Source organism: Macrotis lagotis, chromosome 1 (genome assembly GCF_037893015.1).
Source record: "Macrotis lagotis isolate mMagLag1 chromosome 1, bilby.v1.9.chrom.fasta, whole genome shotgun sequence".
NCBI classification, from domain to species: Eukaryota; Metazoa; Chordata; class Mammalia; order Peramelemorphia; family Peramelidae; genus Macrotis; species Macrotis lagotis.
Window position 1 is genome coordinate 45,437,437 of NC_133658.1, and position 19,371 is coordinate 45,456,807.

At 38.0% G+C, this 19,371-nt stretch overlaps 1 protein-coding gene and 1 non-coding gene across 3 annotated transcripts in view; both read right to left on the reverse strand.

Moving 5' to 3' along the window:
• The window catches only part of AP1G1 (adaptor related protein complex 1 subunit gamma 1), a 71,317-nt gene that overhangs the window by 7,360 nt on the left and 44,586 nt on the right, over positions 1-19,371 (reverse strand). For both annotated transcript variants that reach the window (XM_074199881.1, XM_074199888.1), the window contains exons 8-21: positions 19,114-19,194; positions 18,885-18,983; positions 17,396-17,451; positions 16,638-16,751; positions 13,274-13,414; positions 12,129-12,183; positions 10,194-10,316; positions 9,866-9,955; positions 9,227-9,354; positions 8,512-8,616; positions 4,097-4,238; positions 3,119-3,245; positions 991-1,092; positions 718-878 (exon numbers count right to left, since the gene is read on the reverse strand). In XM_074199881.1, the coding sequence (XP_074055982.1) occupies positions 718-878; positions 991-1,092; positions 3,119-3,245; positions 4,097-4,238; positions 8,512-8,616; positions 9,227-9,354; positions 9,866-9,955; positions 10,194-10,316; positions 12,129-12,183; positions 13,274-13,414; positions 16,638-16,751; positions 17,396-17,451; positions 18,885-18,983; positions 19,114-19,194 (1,524 nt within the window). The remainder of the gene's footprint in view (positions 1-717; positions 879-990; positions 1,093-3,118; positions 3,246-4,096; positions 4,239-8,511; positions 8,617-9,226; positions 9,355-9,865; positions 9,956-10,193; positions 10,317-12,128; positions 12,184-13,273; positions 13,415-16,637; positions 16,752-17,395; positions 17,452-18,884; positions 18,984-19,113; positions 19,195-19,371) is intronic.
• On the reverse strand, positions 15,461-15,545 carry LOC141510727 (small nucleolar RNA SNORD71). Its single transcript, XR_012475147.1, has one exon. It is a non-coding gene; the product is annotated as a small nucleolar RNA SNORD71 (small nucleolar RNA).

Here is a 19,371-nt window from a genome sequence, read left to right on the forward strand (position 1 = left end):
TATTAAATATTATGATACTCATGCTGGAATGTCTTCTCTCTACTTTGAAATTCTGACTGTTTAAGTACAATGAATATTAAGTCTAATTTTTTTTAAATCTGTAATTCAAATTACTCTACAAGTTCATTCAATGTAATTTCTTTATCCCTAATGGAATTATTTCAAAATACTAATAAAGTATATGTTTCATCTCTTAATATCAATATTGGAGGAACAGGCAAAAACAAAGTCAAAATGGATACATGATACATGACCCAGACATAAAGGGAAATATAAGAACATTAGAAGAATATGGAACTTCTCAGACTTAAGAGAAATTATTAATAAACAAAAGCACTGGGATGCAAAATAGTTTATTTTGATTACATTATATGAATAAGATTTTGCACACATAAAACCAACACAGTCAAAATAAGAAAGAAAGCAGAAAATCGAGAGGAAATTTTATAGGTAATTTCTATAGATGTTCCTTCTGCAAACATTATAGAGTGTGTGGATGTGTGCGAGTATGTGTATACACACCCAGCCGGGGTGCTCCCCTGGACTGTAATGTCATTCCCTTCCCTGTCACACCCCTAGAAAGGTTTATAAAATCCTTGTTGTGGTCAGCACTGCCAGCTGTCCTTATTCTTGCAGGATCTAAACTCACCGGCAAGTTTAGCCAATTCACTATCCTCTACTCCAAAATATTAAAAAAAAAAAAAAGGTCTATCATACCTTTGGTACTGCAGCTTGGAAAACAAAGTCTGTCATGTCCAATTCTGTGCTGTTGGAGGCCTGTATCGTGATCACTGTGACACTGGGGTTAGTGTTGGATCTTTCAAAGGTGAATTCTATCTTTAAACCGTTCTTACTGTACGCTGTGATGGAGGGGATACCTAGGAGAGTACAGAAACATCTACCTTAAGAGTGAGATGTCGGAGAGCTTCAATTCCTCCCGTTCCTTTAGCTCAAGATCCTCACAGGGCCCCAGGGTGTCTATGATCTTACCTGAAGCAATATCATTGAAGAGAGGCTGTGATGAAAGACCATCCAAGAGGAAAGGGGGCTGGGAGAGCTGTGGGACTGAAGCAGGAGCAGAAGGTGGAGCACCTAAAAGAAACATATCCAGTAAAAGAGAAAGTTTAGCCAGGACCTTGAGTTCCTATATGGAGATAGCCTCTGTAATTGGATTTTGACAAATAAAATAAATTAACCAAGGATCTGAAAAGAAAAAAAGCAAATGATTCAGATATGTATACTTGTATTAAGAAACAGGGAGGGAGGGAGGGAGGGAGGGAGGGAGAGGGAGAGGGAGAGGGAGAAGGAGGGAAGGAGGGAGGGAGGGAAAGAGAGAGAGAGAGAGAGAGAGTTTGAAGAAAACAGACAGACATATAATTCATAATTCTATCAAGGAGGTATGTCAACAAGAACCAGAGAACAGAATAACAATATGATATGGTAACTAGAGAGCTGACCAGAGAAGCAGGAAGACCTATGATACAGGCTGACAGTGTAAAACCCTGGCCAAACTATTTACCCTTAGTGTCCCAGGCAACTGACTATATATAATGCAGAGCAGCTATGAATCTGCATGGAGAAGAGCTTCTTCACATTCCTTCCTTGAGGAAGGAAATGTAAAAAATCTTTAAATTGGGGTGGCTAGGTGGCACAGTGGATACAGCACTGGTCCTGGAGTCATAAGGACTGAGTTCAAATCCTACCTCAGATGCTTAATAATTACCTAGCTGTGTGTCTTTGGGCAAGTCACTTAACCCCATTGTCTTGCGTGTCTGAGACTGGATTTGAACTCAGGTCCTCCTGATTCCAGGGTCGGTGCTCTATCTGAAAAGCTTCCATGGAAAAGGATTTTATTTTTTTCTTTCTTTTTTATAGGTTTTTGCAAGGCAAATGGAGTTAAGTGGCTTGCCCAAGGCCACACAGCGCCACACAACTAGATAATTATTAAGTGTTTGAGACCTGATTTGAACCCAGGTACTCCTGACTCCAGGGTCAGTGCTTCATCCACTGCACCACCTAGCCATCCCGGAAAAGGATTTTAAAAAAAGACAACTCATGGAAACAAAATTTAGAGCTTAAGAAAATTATGATCTAAAAAATGCAGGCAAGGCATACAGTTGTGTAAGATAAGGACAAAAGTTTCACACAGATAAAAATGCCTAAGTACAAATCTAAGCAGATTAATAATAATAATAATAATAATAACAATAATAACAATAAAAACAATAATAATGGCAAGGCTTTCAGTTTTCCAAGTGCATTCCATGCTACCTCATCCATTACGTTCATTTTCCCAATTCCATAGTGTTTATTCTTTGTTTTCCCCCAATTCCATCATGACAAATTTTCAATCAGTTAAAGCACTAAAGTACACTTGTACAAACAGTTTTAACTGACAAAAAAACCAGTACAATCAGTCAACTTGCAAAAATCAAGAGGAAAAATTTTTAAATGTCTAAAACCTTTAAAGAGAAAAAAGGGAAAAATTTGGCCCTTTTTAAAATGGGAAAGTGGATTAGACAATACTAAAAATACAAAGGTTTTAATGAAAAGTCAACTTTTAAAAAATCCATCTTCAATGCAAAAAAAAAAAATGAACTGGACAAAGGAACCAGCAGTAACTATCAAGTACGAAACCAATCATGAATACTGCAGACACAGAAACAAATGTCTATAGCAGCAATGAGACATTATGGACAGATAGCTCGCCTCAGGAAGACTTGGGTAAAAGTTTCAATTTTGACACATTCCACACAACTCTCTTAAATGTCTACATTGTAGAGCAGGTCCAGAAAGCTGCCTTGGAGAGGACACTTGTAACAAAAATGAAATCACTGACCCAGGCCAAGAAGACCCACAGCTTAGAACATTGGTGATGTTTCAAGTGTATGAACTTAATCAGAAAGCAGAAATAATAGGAGTGATACTAAATAACCTTGCCAAATTTTTCCAATTCCAAGGAATCCTTATTCAGACAGTATGAACTAGTCAGGAAGTCTGACTTAAAAAGAACATCTTTCAAGGACCTGACATCAGGTAAAGGACTCAACTGTTAAAATCCTAGATGTTCTCAATATCTCAAATGAAGCCTCATCACTGAGTTCCAGCACAGTCTTACCTGTCAAGTTGAGGTCTCCCAGCAAGTCAAGAAGCTCTCCCCCAGCAGAAGCTGGTTTGGTTGTAGGTACAGTTGGAATAATGGGTGTTATATCATTTCCTCCCAACAAATCTAACAAATCATTAGCCTAAAAAAGGAAATAACCATAGTATATGAGTCAATTAATTAAGCCATGTCTATACAGCTAGAGTCCAGGGCATTCAGGGCAATCTTCCTGAGTTTTTGTTTTATTTGTACTGTCCCATAACCCACTTAAAAAAGGAATCAAACTGGTCACTCAAAATCAAGTTCACATGCAAAAACATGTTCACGTGGGAACATTAACACCTAGTCCCCTGCCTACTACTGCTATTATATAACATACTGCTACCATGTTTAATGCTAGCCAAAGGTGAATGTAATTCATTATAAAGTGAAAATTTGTTCAACTGCACTTACAGATTTTAGATTAGGCAACTGAGACCATGAAAAATAAACTTGGATGCTGCTGGTCTAAGGCAAAGATTTTTGTTTTTTTGTTGGGTTTTTTTTGCAAGGCAAATGGGGTTAAGTGGCTTGCCCAAGGCCACACAGCTAGGTAAGTATTAAGCCTCTGGGGTCGGATTTGAACCCAGGTACTCCTGACTCCAAGGCCAGTGCTTTATCCACTACGCCACCTAGCTGTCCCTAAGGCAAAGTTCTTAAACATTAATGCTAAAAGACTGAAACAACAGCCAATCCAGAAACACCAAAAGATATTGAGGGGGCAGCTAGGTTGGACAGTAGATAGAGCACTGACCCTGAAATCAGGAGGACATGAGTTCACATCCGCCCTCGGACACTCTATAATTACCTAGCTATATGACTTTAGGCAAGTCACTTAACCCCCACCACCTTGCAAAAAACAAAAAATCAAAACAGAAAAAGATATTCAGCTAAGAATGTCTTTTTAGGAGTCATAAAAGTATTTTCCAAGGGCAAGAACAGCTTCCCTATTACCTGGCTGGTTGGCTGTGGCCCAGAGGGCGGTGGTTTTGTCTCTAGAGGTGCTGGTTCTGTCTCTCCATTTGTCTGTACAATATCAGTGGGTCCATTTGTAGTCACCTTTTCCATAACTGGCATTCTCTCAAGCAGGGCTGACCTAAAAGAATCAGAAATACTTTAACTTTAGATTGGATTCCCAACCCAAAATAACCAGGATAATAAATCTAAATCAAAAAATGGATAAATTACTATCTCAATCCTCTACTGAAATACCAGCAAGAGTATTGGAATATGTGACTGAATTATGAATTTGCAAAAAAAAATCTAGTTTATTTTAGTTGAACAAATTGTACATTAGAATCCTAGGGAGTTGTACTTTAATAAAAGTGGAGGATTTAGAAATGGAATAGTAGAGATAACACTTAAGTAGGCATTAAGAGTATTAAGGTGGGGGGGTGGAACCAAGATGGCCACAAGAAAGGATCAAATCTTAGTAGCTCTCTGATAAAAACTCATAAACTAAGGACTCTAACTAAACTTTCAAGAGACAGAACCCACAAAGGGACCCAGTGAGGCAGTTCTCCTACTCAAGGTAACCTGGAAAAGAGCAGAAAGGCTCTGCTCCCCGGGGTCGGAGGGGCAGCCCCCCAGAGCGAAAGAACTTCAGCCTCCCAGAGGCAGCCCCAGGGCACTGGGAGCCGCAGCTCACAGCAGCGGGGGAGTCTCCTGAGCTGCACCCCGGGGAGCACCGGGCACAAAGTGGGGAACAGCAGGGGACCTCTGCCAGAGCAAGCACATGGAGCCCAGCCCTCAGGGCACACAGGGAGCAGCTTGGTCTTTCTGCAGCCCTGATCCAGGAAACAAAAGCAGGCAGAGCTGGTAAGCAGGAGCCTACAGGGCATGAGCTCATTGAGCTGAGGGAGGGGAGTGAAGAGAGACTGCCAAGCTCTGTCCTCTGCCTCTGGAACAGGACTCTGGGGCTCTGACCACATTCAGATCCTGATCACAGTCTAGGCCCCCCCATAGAACATCAGGGCCCCCCACCTCAGCCCCGTGGCAGAGGGGGGCGCTTATGGTCATTCACAGACCAGGAGGGAGGACAGAGCCTCACACACTGAGACCCCTGTGGGAGTGCCCCAAAAGCTCAGGAAGCACCCCAAAACCAGGCCCAGGCTGGGAAAATGAGCAAGCAGAGAAACAAGAGGAAGACCATTGAGAAATATTTTGCAAATGAGCCCAAGAAGGATCAAAATACTCAGTCTGAAGATGAGGAGGCACAAGCTCCTGCATCTAAAGACTCCAAGAAAAACAGAAATTGGGCTCAGGCTATGACAGAGCTCAAAAAAGACTTTCAAAAATCAAATGAGGGAGTTGAAACAAAAACTGGGAAAAGAAAGGAGAGAGATTCAAGAAAAACATGAAAATGAAGTCAGCAGCTTAGTCAAGGAAATCCAAAAAAATGCTGAAGAAAATAGCATGCTAAAAACCAGCTTAGGTCAAATGGATAAAACAGTTCAAAAAAGTTATTGAGAAGAATGCTTTAAAAAGCAAAATTGGCCAGATGGAAAAAGAGATAAGAAAACTCTGAGGAGAACAAATCCTTCAGACAAAGAATAGAATTCAGGGAGATTGATGAATTTACCAGAAATCAGGAATCAATACTTCAAAACCAAAAAAATAAAAATTAGAAGAAAATGTGAAATATCTCATTGAAAAAACAACTGATATGGAAAACAGACTTAGGAAAGAAAATTTAAAAATTGGAATACCTGAAAGTCATGATCAGGAAAAGAGCCTTGACATCATTTTCAAAGAATTACTACAGGAAAATTGCCCTGATATTCTAGAAGTAGAGAGCAAAATAGAAATGGAGAGAATCCACTGATCCCCCCGAGAAAGAGATCCCAAAAAACCAACCCCCAGGAATATTATAGCCAAGTTCCAGAACTCCCAAGTCAAAGAGAAAATATTACAAGCAGCCAAAAGGACACAGTTCAAATATCATGGGGCTGCAGTCAGGATCACACAGGACTTAGCAGAAACTACATTGGAAGCTTGTAGGACTTGGAATACAATATACCAGAAGGCAAAAGAGCTTAGAATGCAGCCAAGAATGAACTACCCAGCAAGGCTGAATGTCCTCGTCCAGGGAAAAAGATGAACTTTCAATGAACCAGGGGAATTTCAAAGGTTCCTTTTGGAATGGCCAGAGCTGAACAGAAGGTTTGATCTTCAGATACAGGACTCAGGTGAAGCATGGAGATTGGAGGAGAGGGGGGAAATATGAGGGACTTAATGAGGATGAACTGCATGGATAGAAAAATGATACTGATAATATTCATATGAACCTTCTCAGTTAATAGAGCAGGTAGAGGGAGCTTTTATAGTTGAAGCACAGGAGAAAGCTGAATTTGAAGATAAAATATGGTGTAAAAATGGAGTCAATAGAAAAAAAGGGAAATGTAATGGGAGAAAAAAAAAGGAGGGGGGGAATAGGCCAAGATATTTCACATAATAAGATTTTTTTTATTACAATGAGCTATTGCAATGATATGGAAGGGGGGAGGCAAGGGGGAATGAGGGAACCTTTGCTCTCATCAGAGATGGCTAGGAGAGGAAACAGCATATATACTCAATGGGGTATAGGCATCTGGAGTAAGAAGGCAGGGGGGGAGCAGGGGGAAGGGGTGGAGATGTGAATAAAGGAGGAGAGGATGGACCATGGGGGGACAGTGGTCAGATATAACACATTTTCTTTTTTACTTCTTGCAAGGGGCTGGGATTGGATGGCCTGCCCAGGACCATAGGGCCAGGTAGATTCTGGGCCTAAGGGGTGGTATGGGGGCTCAGGGCTTCTTGGCCCCAGGACCAGAGATCTATCTGCTGTGGCACTCAGCAACCCTACCAGAGTGAAAGGAGAGAGAAAATATAGTACATGGCAGTGGAGAAATAAGAAAGGAGGGAGTTGCGATCAGCAATGGCAACATTGGAAAAATATGGAAGTAACTTTTGTGATGGACTTATCATAAAGAATGTGATCCACCCGTGACAGAGTTGTTGGTATTGGAACAAAGACTGAAGCACATTTTTTGTTATTATTATTTGGGGGAGGGTGCAGGGCAAGTGGGGCTGGGTGGCCTGCCTGGGGTCACATAGCAGGGTGATCTTTGGGTGTCTGGGGCTAGATTTGGACCCAGGTGCTCCTGGCTCAAGGGCCAATGCTCTGTCTGCCACCCCAGCCACCCCTACTATTATTACTATTTTATTTTATTTTGGGTCTTTTTTTTTCTTCTTCTTTTTGGTTTTTGCAGGGCAGTGGGGATCGGGTGGCTTGCATGTCACATGGCTGGGTGATTATTGGGTTTACGAGGCTGGATATGGACTCGGGTGCTCGTGGCTCCAGGGCTGGTGCTTCGTCCATTGCGCCACCTGGCCATACCTACAATTATTACTATTATTTTTTTTTTAATTTTAATTTTTTTCTCTCCCCTTTACTTTTTTCACCCAAGCAAGTCTATCTATATTCATGGGGGGGGGGGAATATTTTGTTTACTTGTAAACAAGAATATTTTATTAATGTAAAAAAATTTGTACAAAATGAGAATAAAAAATAAATTAAAAATAAGTATTAAGGTTTGGGGCAGCTAGGTGACACAGTGGATAGAGCACCAGCCCTGGAGTAAGGAGTACCTGAGTTCAAATCTGGCCTCAGACATTTAAAGTGGCTTTGGGCAAGCCACTTAACCCCATTGCCTTGCCCCCCCCCAAAAAAAAGAATATTAAGGCTCTACTGCAAGTGTGTCTAACCCATAGCCCTCAAAGTCCATTTATGTAGCATAATTACATTTTATTTTTATATTAACTGGTAATATGGGTTACACTGGAGCCATAAATAAATATTAAATTCTATATGCAAGGGTAGCTAGGTGGTACAGTGGACAGAGGAACAGCCCTGGAGTCAGAAGGACCCTAGTTCAAATCCAGATTCAGATACTTAATAATTACCTAGTTGTATGACCTTGAGCAAGCCACTTAACCCCACTGCCTTGCAAAAAAGAAAAAAAATTCTATATGTGGCACTTGACAAGCTTTTGTAGAGAATGCAGTCCAGAAAACATCCATGCTCTACTGTATCTATAATTATCTAGACATAAACACAGTACAATAAATAAGGAAGTTTAGGGACTTGTAAAAGGGTGCAAAGTCTGACCAAATGATCTGGTCCAATTCACTAGAAAAAACATGCACCATGGGCAGCTAGGTTGGCATAGTGGACAAAGCACTGGCCCTGGAATCAGGAGTACCTGGGTTCAAATCCGGTCTCAGACACTTAATAATTACCTAGCTGTGTGGCTTTGGGTAAGCCACTTAACCCCGTTTGCCTTAAGAAAACCTAAAAAAAAAAAAAAAAAAAAAAATGCATCACTCACCTCATATGGTCATATTTCTTGAAAAGTGCATTGTACTCTACTGCCCTCTGCTGGAGCTCCACATCGATGCTGCTTCCATAGATGGAAACCACTTTCTTAATTCGGCTACAGAATAAAGGAGAAATAAAGGAGAAAAAATGTGGAACAAGTTTTCTGTATTACTCATTCACCATAATTCTATTTTAAGAACTAGGCTGGCAACGACCATCAGAAATAGTTTCCTTTGGCAATAATTTCCCTGATTCTATATACCTTGTTCCTCAAAAGTACCACCATTACTTGAAAGGTTTCAAGAAACTCAGGATTTATATAACTGAAAAAATATTACACAGGAAAGGTTAACTTTCAAAAACTATCAATCATCAGCATGCTGATTACCCAACCCTTAACACTTAGAATAAAAACTTATTTTTTAGCATGCTTTTCTATGTAAATTTAAAAAAGAAAGAGAAAGATACAAGTCTAGCCAAACTACCTCCAAGCAGAAACATGATTCTTATTCTAGCTAGCAAAGAAGAAAACTCAAAGTCTGAAGAAACTAAATCAAGTATCTCTCTCCCCTTTATCAAGACATTTTAAATAAATGAAATCAGATCTTTTCCTCAGGGACAAGGTTTTTCTGCCATTTGTGTCTAGTATTAATTCCAAAAAGCCACAGAGCCCTGCTCAGGAGCCCTCTATGCATCTGCCAACCTTCTCATCCCTGAACACTCACTTAACAGTACAGCTGAATCGCGTTGAAAGCTTCATTATGGCAGTAAGTGCATAACCCCGGGTAACAGATGTAGACATGTTAGAGATGAGAACACTTTCCAAGATATCCAGCACTTCATCCTCTGTAACCTGGTTAGAATGAAGACTGGTTTAATGAAGATCATACCTAGCAAACACTTCTGTGACCATCTTCTACTGACCATAAAACCAAACAAAATGCCAAAAAAGCTGACTGCCACCATGGTAGGGGCAATGGAGGAGGGAACTTCAAGAGGAAAGACACAGAAGGACATATTCCTCAACATCTCCGTTTAGACAGACCCCAGTGACTAGGCAAGGCACAAACTGCATTTAAATACAGAGCTAGAGGATGATTTTTGTGCAGACAGAGCTTCTCTCCATAAAAATGAGCAACATTCAAAAAGACACCAAGTCTGGCAAGACTGAATACAGGGCTTCCTAAATCCGCTTCTTAAAAATTCCAAGCCCCTGCTATGTAATAGCACCCATAATCAATACAAGCCCCCAAAGGATGCCTTAATGTAACTCACCCCATGATACCCATACTCAGGGTATCATGACTCTCCTCTCAGTCACACACCATCACAAACTTTTAGCCTGTCTGAAGAACAAGTAGTACCTGAATGGGCTCTTCCTCTTCACACTGACCAGATACTAGCAGGTCTCCATATTCACCTATACACCAGGCAGCTACTTGCACCAAAGGTTGCTGTCAAAAGGAAGGTAGATTTATCAGGGTATTGATTTCCTTAAAATAAGATTTAATATAAAAGTCAGTTTGTTAACGAAGCATATTGTAAAAAGCAAAACAAACAAAAACACTCAGACATGAAAGGCATCTCTAAAAGAGAAGGTATACTAAAATAAAGATTCCCTTAAAATGAAAGTAGAATTGATTTTCCCTTGGTAAAAAATTTCAGTTAATAAAGAACAAATGAGACACTTACTTGGGAATAATCACCAAGAATGGCTTTATAGAGGCGTTGAACAGTGTAGGCATGCATCTCTACACTATTGGTTATCAGCTGAATCAAGTTGGGGACAGCATCATCACGGACATAACTCCCTGCCTAAAAGAAAAGCAAGATGTTTTATCCTAGACAAATGCACTCAGGAGTAACAAGGCTGTAGGCTGAAGAAGGCCCTTTTTGGTTCACGTTCTCTTTCTCTTATGTCAAAGAAGCACAACTCCAACCAACATGATATTTTGTTCCTATTGCCCCACTACTTCCAAAGTCTGACTGCAAGTCTAAGCCTCTCTCCCCTTCTCATAGATGTACAACTTCCTCCTTCAGAAGGAATTTCAAAAATTCAAAATGAGAAATTAAGATTTTAAGATATCTTTTCTATATACAACTAAAAACATAAGACTGAATTTCAAAAATGGGAAAATATTCTTTTGGGGGCTAAATCACAGCATTACAGTTGAGCTACAATGAATACTACCAAAAATTATTTAAGTGAGAAAAATTAATAAAGATTTATGCTATAGAACAATGAAATAACTTTATTAAGCAGGAATCAGAATTTAATACTTATTGGAGTCCTTAGGTGAACTGAAACTAAGCTCCTACTATCTAATCCCATTGTATAGATACCTCAGTATATGTCAAAGGCTTGTACTTAAATAGTATCCACATATTCAGTCAACTTTTTGATCAATGACATGCACTTTCTAGAATGAAAAGAACAATTTATGCCAGGACTGTCCAGTCTTACTTTTAAAACTTTTTATTGAAACAACAGACAATATACTTTGATTTGTCATTTTAGTGAGAGCTCTGTTTTGTTCACTAAAGTAATAAACTCATAGGGGTAATGAATAAAATTGAACTGCCCCATTTGAACAGCCCTGATTTATGCCACAGACCAGAAATTGGTCTGTTAAAACTACCTACCAAGCCCATGTCCTGGACCTAAAATATTAGTACCACAGCTTCACCAACTGAACTAGAAGGAACATTCCAGGTAGATGATCTAAACCCTGTCATATTCTGAAACAAAAGCTGTTTTAGAATAACTAAAAAGAAAAGTGGGGGGGGGGGGGGAGGGGAGAAAAGCTAGATTGTGGTAGTGAAAGGAAACAAGTTAAAAATAAAGGTGAGGACTGGAGAACTTAGTCTTACCCCTTAAACAAAGAAAGGTTTTGTGAAAATACTTAGGATTACTTTAAATTGGAGATAGGGAAAGGGGAGGGAAGAAAAACAATGAAATGTGATTCTTGGCTTAAAGTGATATCATACACCTAAAATGACACTTAAGGGCGGCCAGGTGGCATAGTGGATAGAGCACTGGCCCTGGAGTCAGGAGTACCTGAGTTCAAATCCAGCCTCAGAAGCTTAATGATTATCTAGCTGTGTGGCCTTGGGCAAGCCACTTAACCTCACTGCCTCGCAAAAACTAAAATAAATAAATAAATAAATGAAAATAAATAAAATGACAATTAATTTAACAACTCTAGGGTTTTCTTCTTTGGGGACCTTAGAAATATCAAGATTTGTGCCTTGTGATTTCTATGGATTCTTTTTATTATTAGTTTTGCTAGAAACTGTAGTTTTTCTTTAAATTCAGATTAGATGAACCTAGTTGCCAGAATTCACCCCTTTTCTTCTCCAAAGAGAAGTTGTTTAATGGAGAACTGATGTCTCCCTATTAAACATGCTATTCGATACACCCTCAACAAAAAGACCCATCAAATTTTTTCAATTTATGTCCAAAACAATTGTAATCAACTAACAGACAATGGACTGAAATCTTTCTTCTTGAAAATAAACATTCCATAATCTCTGCAAAATAGTATAAAGCAATATGCCCACAAAAAGATTCTTTCTAAATGTAAAACAAAGAATCTAATTTTCATAAGTTTTAGAGCTGCTGCTTACCGTTGTTAGAACACGCATGATTGTGTCTATGTGCCATCGTTTGGAAGGTGCATACCTGAGAAAACAATGGCAGAGGGTGAATAACTCTGATGTTGCCGAGTCACAGCACACTTTCAGTCAACTAAGGATCTCTTCCTTGGAAATATTCCGAGTCATTTCATTTCCAGGTCTGGCAGCTAGCCTTACACCTCAAGGGCTGAGGAAGAGGCATGTCTGAATGTGGCTAGCTCACATAATACTGAAATGAGAGCTGGTCTGTTAAAAAGGAAACTCCCTTCTCTTCAACTTCTCATTAAAAAATGTTGGTATCTGGCCATGAATTAAAAAAAAAAGAAAACAAGACAATAGAAGAGAAGGGAACTAGTACCTTAATAGCTAGATGGCACTAAGACTAGAAAACTCATTCATGAAATAAAAGAATATAAAGGAACAAGATATTTTTCTTAAAATTCTGATATACTAGTCCCTGAACTTTGAAGGCAAGAATCAACTTGAACCTTTTAACCTTTCTGTTCTTCATGAGCCAAAAAAAATCAAACAAAATAAAAACAATACATGATGATTTTTATAGCACAATAAAGAGGTTCATCCCACAAAATACTTAAAAGTGTATAGTTTTTCAATTCAGCCAACAGCTATTAAGCATCTATTATGGCTGGGCATATAAAATACCATAGACAAAAGAAATGGCCCCTGTCAGAAGCAGATTATTTTCTAATGATGGGTTAAAAGTAATCACATACACAAAAAAAATATATACAAAATAATTTGGAGGGTCAGGAGTGCACTAACAACTAGGAGGAGAAAAAACATCTCCTGTAAGAGATAACACCTGAACTGAATCTTGAAAGGAACTCCAGACTCGCAAAAGAAGAGGTGAAAAAGAAGAACATTTCAGATTTGGGTGAGTTGAAAGATAATATGTCATCTATAGAGAAGAAAAAGCAAGTAAAGCCACTTTTCAGACCATAGAATAAGAAGGAATCCCATATATCAAGCTGGAAAATAAGGCACAAAATAATCCTATAAAACAGAAAGTTGAATAATAGAAATATAGCACATCAGAAAAATAGCAACATCAGAAAAGGAACAAGTTATTGCAGCAGTCTTTTACTGAAATCAGCATTATAAAAATTGAACCTTACTTTTCTGCAGCAAGGAAGATTCCAGATGCACAGTCTGCCTTAAATTCTGGTTCACAAGAATCCAAAAAATAAAGCAATTCCTTCATCATACCACGGATATTATTTCCATTTACCAAAGCAAAACTTAATTCCATTGCACGCCTTAGAGAGAAAAAAAGTGTTAAAAAATGCTAAGATCTTATTATATAAAAAAATGCTAAGATTATCATAGCCTTTGTTTCATTTTAATTGGTTAAAAATCCCAAATCCTAACAAATGGATTCATTCTTAGACTTCATTCTCAGAAACGAAACACTTAGTCATAAACAATACCAGTGCTTTCCAAAATGCAAAAGAATAAATTTGATTTCCTTCTTTTAGTAAAAATTGAGACCACAGGATTAATTTCAAATAGCCCCTAACGGTCATATATGCTTCCATTTCTGTATCAAACAAGACAGGGGAATGATTTTACTTGTCTATTCTCAGTGAATAGCTAGCCAGTGAAGTTCTTAGGGAGATGTAAGGATAGAAGTTTAAGTGAACAAAAAAAAAAAAACTGCCAATCTAATAGTACCACACTCAGAGTGTTACTTGAAAAAGATAAATGTTCACTCATTCAACTTAGGAGAAATAGTGGGGGATTTAGTAGCGGATTATTTAACATGGTTCTTTTTATACATAGCCAATAACAAAGGACAGGTTATCAATCTTAAAATCAACTTCTATTTTTATTTATTTACACATTACTACAATAGTCTTACTGTAAGAGAAGGCATTACTCTCCCCCCCCCCAAAATAGAAAAACCCTCACAAAAAATAAAATGAAAGAGAAAAACAAAATTATTCTTCAGTCTGTGTTCAGATACCATCAACTCTGTCTCTGTCTCTGGGGTGGCTCGTATTCTTTTATCATAGTTCCTTCAGAGAAGTTGCTTCCATATTTTTTCCCCCACAGTTGCTATTGCTGATTGTATTTCCCTCAATCCATTCTTCCCCACTCCCATTTCTCTCTTCACGTTGTCACTCCTCAAAAGTGTGCTCTGGAGTAGTCAAGTGGCGCAGCACACAGAGCACCAGACCTAGAGGCAGGAGGACTGGAACCCAAATCCCATCCCAGACACCCAACAACCATAGAGCCATGAGGTCCTGGGTAGGCAATCCAATTCCACCACTTTTCAAAAACAACAACAACAAAAAAAGTGTGTTGTACCTGACTACCCTATCCCATGATCTACTCTCTCCTCCCCAGCCCCTTTCCCTTTTCTCCCATCCCCTTCCTCTCCTTTTTCTTCTAGGGTAATAGATTTCTATACCGAGAGAGAGAGAGAGAGAGAGAGAGAGAGAGAGAGAGAGAGAGAGAGAGAGAGAGAGAGAGAAGTGAATGTGTGTGTGTGTGTTTTCCTCTGAGCCATTTCTGATGAGAATGAAGGCTCACTCATTCCCCTTCACCTTCCAACCCCCTTCCACTCCATTGCAGAAGCTTTTTCTTGAACTCTTTATCTGAAATTTCTGAGCTCATTCTATTCTCCTTTCCCTTTCTCCCAGTACATTCCTTTTTCACCCATGACTCCATCTTTTAATATGTTATCCCTTCATATTCAGCTCTCTTGTGCCTTATCTAAATATGCTCCTCCCTAACTACTCTATTAATTGAGATGGTTCATATGACATGGTCAGATTGAGATACTAATTGAAACTTCTATTTCTGAACTTCAAATATATACTAAGAAATCAACAAAAAATATATTTTCAAAGCAAATTTTGGTTGATCAACACAAGTCTCCTTCTTAAGTCAGATTCTTTAAAAATGTTTTTTTGAGGGCAGCTAGATGGCACACTGGCCTTGGGAGTCAGGAGTACCTGAGTTCAAATCTGGCCTCAGACACTTAATAATTATCTAACTGTGTGGCCTTGGACAAGCCACTTAACCCCATTGCCTTGAAAAATCTAAAAAAAAAAAATGTTTTTTGGCATTAAATTTTTCCTCACCTTCTGTCCCAAAATTATTTCTAAATGCATATAAACACATCTAAGTCCAAATTCACCAAGAAAAAATTATGGAGTCACTATAGACCAGACAGGATTAAATCCTTTCTCAAAAAGTTGATAAGCCACTATTGCAAATGACTTGCTTTGAGTCTCAATATGAATTTCTCAGGTCACCCTGTTTCCAATACTTTTGGGGGCATATCTATCATATTAAAATGTGTGCTGTCAGCAGCTTGAGTATCAGCATGGTGACAAAGCACTCAGCCGATGGATCACTCAAATGTTCATCCTCCAACACACAAAGCCCAGTAGAATCCACTGAACATTAGGTCATAATGAGCACAATCTCTTTCAAAATACTTCAGAGCCCTAGACCCTAAGGGGAGGGGAGAAAGAAGAGAAGTATATCTCTAAATAGTAGGGGCAGCTAGGTGGTACCATGGATAGAGCACTGGCCCTGGAGTCAGACTTAATAATGGCCTAGTTGTGTGACCTTGGGTAAGTCACTTAACCCCACTGCTATGCCAAAAAAACAAAAACAAACCTGAACTGTGTCAAGCATTTAACAAATATTATCTTATTTGATCCTCATGACATTTCCTGTGAGGCAGGCACTACTCTCATTCCTATTATATAGATGAGGAAACTGAGGCAAGAGGTGCAATTAAGTATCAAAAGCTGAATTTGTTTTGTTTTGGTTTTTTGGAGGCACATGAAGTGAAGTGATTTGTCTAGGTAACTGGCTTGTAAGTGTCTGAGGCTAGATTTAAAACTCAAGGTCTCCTGGCTCTAGGGCTGGCGCTCTGCCCACTGTACCACCCAGTTATCCCATAAGGTTGAATCTGACCCCAAGTCTTCTAACTTATCTATTCAGCTTCTCACCAGTTCTGGTCTCTCAGTCAACTGTGAGTATTCTTATACAGAGACTAAACCAATGACATTGCCCTGTCATTTCCATTCCTTCTCCCAGTTTGTACTTAACAGAAGGATGACCTTCTTCTCTGACCTATATGTAGAGTCATGAATAGAGGTCTGAACTTGGAATCACAAAGGCCTAGGGCAAAATTCTGAAGTTCTATGACCTGAGCAGACCATTTGGCCTGTGTGTCACTTTCCTTATTTGTAAAGAGGGGATATTACCTCTTAAAATTGACTCAAAAGATGGTTTTGCAAACTTTAAAAAAAGCCACATAAAAGACATTACTAATTTCTTGAGAGAAATTAGAAATCAATGATGTATAAGATAGATGTCTGAAACAATTATGTGCACCCAAGCATTACATAATACCATGTATCATGGATTCACCTCCCCACAAACTTTACTACATAAAAACAAAATATATTTTTTAATTTAGTTCAGAAAAAAGTGAAAAAAAGGTTCTCCATTCATTACCGTTTAATTGAGACATCAAGATCCTTCAGGCAGTCCACAATGGTACTTCGATGCCTCTGTACTGCATTATGATCTGTCTGCACTGTCTTCAACAGTGATGTCAGAGCTACATACCTAAGAAAAGACAAAACAAACCAGAGGAACTGCTTTAAAATCCAAGACTTGGAACTGGTTTTCCACTGTCCATGTTATGGCACTGATCTGGCCAGTGATGCTATCAAAACAAGTGAAAATTTATAGATTGCTAGAAAACCTGTAGAAAAGTTATTGCCCTTTCTGGGACTGAGATATTACTCTATTGTGCATTAAAGTCTGACTAAAACTCAATTACTTTAGGTTTATATTTATGACTCAGTTTCTTACAACTTCTAGGAATGATAACTTGATTCTCCCTAAGTCTGCCAAATGGTAAATCATAATTCAAGTGAAACAGATTTTAGATATCCTTTCTACAAGGCCTCAATACCAGAGAATAAGATTCAAATGGAACTTCAGTATCAATACATAAACAGGAGCCAAAATAGATAAGGAAAAGAAACAAAAATAAAAGCAATATTGATTCAACTACTTTTTAAAAGCATAGTTCAAAAAGATCAGTTCTTAAAACTCTATTTCCTGGAAATCATTTCCTATTATATTCTGTACTATAAATGAGAGTAAAAACCTAAATGTTCCTGATATCTTCAAAGGTAGAATAAAAGGATCAAAACAAAATTATGAAGCATGAATCCAATACCTGAGAAACTTATCTGACTTACCTAATATTTTTGTCATTGTTCAATAAGAAACGACCCAGGATATTTATGGCTAATACCTAAAAAGAAAATGGTTAGGTAAAGATTAAAGATCTGGGAAAATAAACAAATGACAATATTGCTTTGAAATCCTTAAAAATTCTAGTACTTCTAAACAATTAATATTAAACCTAAAGAAAACACCATAGAGAATCAATGTTATTAAATTCCATTTTTGTATATGCATACATAAATATGTATATGTATGTGTATATATATAATATAATTATATGTATTATATATTATAAATTATTATATATATAATATATATAATATATACATAAAAAGGATTGGATTATCAAAAATGGCAAGGTTCTCTAGAAATTTCTTTACAAATAACCTGTTACATTGAACCCCAGAATACTAAAAGTCCTGCTCCCCTCAAATGAAATCCAATTATCATTTAAGAGGGCAGTCTAACTTACCACAAAAGAAAAATAAAAGTAGATTAAGAATAATTTTTGGTAAGAATAACTATTGGCCAAACCAACAAGCAGCTGCACAGACAACCCTACAAAGTTTTGTGTGTGTGTGTGTGTGTGTGTGTGTGTGTGTGTGTGTGTGTGTTACATATATAGACATTATTCAGACAATAAACTGGGCCCAAATTAAAAATTAGAGGGACTGGGTTGCATTTAATGCTTTCAATAGCCCCAAATTTCAACCTGAAAAAAAGAACCATCTTTTTAACAAACATTCCTTCAGTGATGCTCTAAGTCATGATATACCAGTTCCTGAAGACTTAATATTAAGGGTAATCCAAAAGGCAAAGGTGCATGATCGATACAAGCTACAATGTACAATTAGCAAATACAACAAATGAGAAGAGACATAAAGGATTTCAGAGGGATAGAACTAGAAAATAGAAGATAATCAATTAACAGTTCATGTGCTCTATAATGGCATCTACAGAATATCAAGAAATCTATAGGAGTATCCCCAAGCACATAAAATGGATCCTGTGGAATACATGCTGAAGTACACGAATAAGAGTAATAGATGAGAGGACATAAACTGGAAAGAGAATCCATACTGACAGATCACAAATCCTTAAGAATATGTGTTTTTGTGTATGTTTGAAAAACCATAATTGCAAACACTCTGAAAACAAGGATCATTGCAAAGTCTTTTGTTCAGAGCTAGAATTCAGATTGCCATTTCATTTTCTCATTGCTGCTCCTAGAAAGAACTTTTTTCCTGACAGCATTTATAGCCCCAAATTTTATTTTGTCCAACATTTTCAATAATACCATACTAAATTCAGTTGTAAGTCTTCAATGGGGGAAATGACACGTCAGGTATCAGTAATGTAGATCCTCTATAATGGAAAAACCCATACCTTAAGTCAATTTTCCAGCATTACTTTGGTCATTAACAGCTCCAAAGACACTAATGACTACGTAGTTCATTCTAAACTAGAAGCCTTGCTGAAAACAAGATAAAAAAAACATACTCTTAGTCCACTCTCTGACTTGATGTCCATAATAGTCAAAACCGTTTCATAGAGAATAGCGTTTCCTACATTTTTACTAGTCTCCGTATTGGTGGCAACCTGAAAAAAAAAGGAAAGACAAATACCTAAGTGAAAAAATGATTCCTTTAACCATATCTGAAAGTTTGAAATTTCTCCAAGTCTACAAGTTTTCAACTCAATAATCTCTCTCAGATTTTTTTCCACTCACCTGGGCCAATATATCATTCATTGCTTCACTTGAGTCATCATCATTTCGTCCTAGAATTCTTAGTAACCGCAGAATTCGCACCTAATACAAGTACAAAAGAGGTCAACATTTCACCTAAAATTTAACATTTAAAAAAGTAACTACAAATTGTCACACATTTTAAGAGGGCTAAAAAATAATCTTTACAAATGACATACTTGTTTCTTCTTATAATGAAATCCTTATCTATTTCTCTTACTCAGTTTAGAATAAAGGAGG